Genomic DNA, 3189 nt, shown 5'->3' on the forward strand with positions numbered 1-3189 from the left:
TGGTGACAAACAAAAAAATGTACACACAGCTGAAGTTTGTGAGTGGAGCAGATTTCCTCATACTAGTCAACAAAGTCAAATATTTTAGTTGGATTACTTGTCCAAGTCGGAAAAATCTACACGGTTCTAAACCACACAATTTGTTCTTCGGAGGATCGTTCCAACGGAAGAGTCTCTGCGCTATACTAATCGTCACGTGTAGGTGTAGGGGTCTTTATATACCTCCTTTTCTATCATGTAGTCGAAATCACCAAAGAAGCAACAGAAGAACACAAACACGCAAGCGCGCTACCTGCAAAGTAGAGACATTGAGTTTTGCTAGTTTCTACTCGATAGACAGGAACGATGGCCGGAGGTGGAGGAGACGATGTGAAGCTGCTGAGCTTTTGGGCGAGCCCGCCGGCCCTGCGAGTGCGCCTGGCGCTCAGCATCAAGGGCGTGAACCACGAGTACGTGGAGGAGGACCTCCGGAACAAGAGCGAGCTGCTCCTCCAGTCCAACCCCGTCCACAAGAAGGTGCCGGTGCTGATCCACGGCGGCAAGCCCGTCTGCGAGTCGCTGGTCATCGTCCAGTACATCAACGAGGCTTTCAGCGGCCCTGATCTCCTCCCGGCCGACCCCTACGAGCGCTCCGTGGCTCGGTTCTGGGCCGCCTTCGTCGACGACAAGGTACGTACATGCGTTCCGTTGTGTTCGTGTCCTTTGAGTTTTGGGACGACGACGATGGTCTGACCGGCACGGAAATATTTGTGGTGTGTGTGTAGTTCGCGAAGGCGATGTACCAGGCGTCATGGGGCAAGACGGAGGAGGAGAAGGCGGAGGGGAAGAAGCAGGTGTTGGAGGCGGTGGAGACCCTGGAGGGAGCCCTGAGGGAGTGCTCCAAGGGGAAGAGCTTCTTCGGCGGCGACAGCCCCGGGTACGTGGACGTGGTGCTCGGCGGCATGCTCGCGTGGGTGCGCGCCGGTGAGGTGATGCTGGGAGTCAAGACCTTCGACCCTACCACGACGCCTCTCCTGGCCGCGTGGGCGGACAGCTTCGGCGCGCTGGACGCGGTGGAGGCGGTCATGCCGGACGTCGGAAGGTTGGTCGACCTTGCCGTGAAGATGCAGTCTGCTGCGGCTGCCGAGGCTGCCCCAGTGGCTAACTAAAGGAGTAGATACCTAATTTAGTGTTTCTGGTGGAAATTATACTCCTCTTTCGTGTAATTCGTCAGGTACAATTCTTGTTACTATAGGTAGTGTTCACTTGTACTGGTATGAACTACTGATGTATGGTTATGCCTACAAAAGTCTTAAATAAGTTGGTATTTCCGTTCACGTAATCACACTTATACATGCGTTGTTGTGCATTGACAGAGGAAACTCTAAACATGCCCTTGATTTTTCAACAAAAGAGAATATATTAATATCACAAAGATAATAATTACACTTGGACTCTGCACCAACATGATATTTAAAGATATGAAGGGTGCACACAACCAAAAAAAAAGTAAGAAAGAGAGAAAAGAAAACAAAAGCCCCATTGTAGTGTCGAACCACGGCAATAGTAGCACCCTAACCACCACTGAAGACAACACCTAGAACATAAACGAGATTCTCCAAAACCAATGCCTCCAAGAATAAAACAATGCACAAGCGTTATCGTCGCCCGATCGAAGATCTTGGGTTTCACCCTCGAGAAAATCCGAGTTTCCAAAACAATGCCTTTCGCAAGGCGATTGCCAGGTACAACCATTGAATGCTAGATATTGGGTTTTCATCCTGAAAATCATAGCTCGGTACTCGAGGAGCACCACCAAGAATACAGTCCACTTGTGTTGTCACCCCATCTTACCAAGGATGCTGATGCAAGTTGCCAAATATCGGACACATAGGGAGAACATGTGTCGCATTGTCTTCATCGCAACCCGTACCCTCTCCACCATTACCAGCCTCCGATCGCAGCCACCATGAGTTGCCCGATTGATAAATTTTCGAAATTCAATTTTTTTGAAAATTAATGACAATTGAATTAATAATAATAATAATAATAATAATAATAATAATAATGTATTTAAGATCTCCATCATCAAAACATATGTAAGCAGCCCAAAGGTTTATAGTGGTGATAATTCTTCGCATGCGATCAACAAGGAGCAAATTTAGCAAAAGTGAAGGCCAAAAAGTCCAAGACATAATCATGACGAGGAAGAAGATTCTCAAGATGAAGATAAGAATGAAAGGCCATGTTTATAACAGGCCAAAGAAACGTGGATGCTGCACAATTGTTTCCTCCAACATGCTCACATGAAGCTATAAAGAGGGGCTACAAAGGCTATGAATCCTACAAAGACCTACAATATAGAGGCATGATTTGCAGGAAGAAAGGAGAAGCAATAATAGAAGAGTGTAGGCGCCAGAATGCTGCTCTCTCTCGTCTATAAAACGGGACTCCAATCAGCGAAGAAGGACACCAAGCAATCAACAACCAAGCACACCAGCATTCGCAAAGAGCAGAGAGTTAGGCTAGCAACGCTCCCTGCAGTAGTAGTAGTATAACCACCCTTCCTGTAATAAAGAGCTGCAATATCCAAGGCGTTTGTAATATTGCAAAGGTAGGAAGGCGATTTCCCTTCTTATGTAAACCCGTCGGGGGTTCCCGAAAGGGAAACCCGTATGTAAATTATATTGTGGAAATGAAGTAGTTGTGTGTTTTCCCTTGATCTTTTTATCATGTTTATATGGGTTGATTTTTTATGCTAGGGATCCTATAGGAGAAATCTCTAAGTGTAGTTCTCTGTTAAGCCTTGTGTGTGGCGTTAGAACGAGAACCGAAGCAGTAGAGAAGAGTTAAAAAAATACCAACTCATGTAAACATGATAAAAAGATCAAGGGAAAATGCATAACTACTTCATTTCCACAATATAATTTACGTACGGGTTTCCCTTTCGGAAACCCCCGATGGGTTTTCACAAGAAGGGAAATTAGCTTCCTACCTTTGCAATATTACAACGCCGTGGATATTGCAGCTCTTTATTACAGGAAGGGTGGTTGCACTGCTACTACTGCAGGGAGAGTTGCTAGCCTAACTCTCTGCTCTTTGCAAATGCTGGTGTGCTCTGGTTGCTGCTTGCTTGGTGTCCTTCTTCGCTGCTTGGAGTCTCGTTTTATAGACGAGAGAGAGCAGCATTCTGGTGCCTTCTCTTCTATT

General features: G+C 46.5%; 1 protein-coding gene across 1 annotated transcript; it reads left to right on the top strand.

The window, feature by feature from the left end:
- Positions 1 to 226: 226 nt before the first annotated feature.
- On the top strand, positions 227 to 1321 carry LOC127306951 (probable glutathione S-transferase GSTU6). Its single transcript, XM_051337654.2, has 2 exons — positions 227 to 669; positions 765 to 1321. Exons 1-2 carry the CDS (start codon positions 346 to 348, stop codon positions 1146 to 1148), a joined length of 708 nt encoding a protein of 235 aa, XP_051193614.1. The 5' UTR covers positions 227 to 345; the 3' UTR covers positions 1149 to 1321.
- Positions 1322 to 3189: the final 1868 nt, after the last annotated feature.

The sequence above is a fragment of the Lolium perenne genome, chromosome 1 (assembly GCF_019359855.2).
Source record: "Lolium perenne isolate Kyuss_39 chromosome 1, Kyuss_2.0, whole genome shotgun sequence".
Taxonomy (NCBI): domain Eukaryota; kingdom Viridiplantae; phylum Streptophyta; class Magnoliopsida; order Poales; family Poaceae; genus Lolium; species Lolium perenne.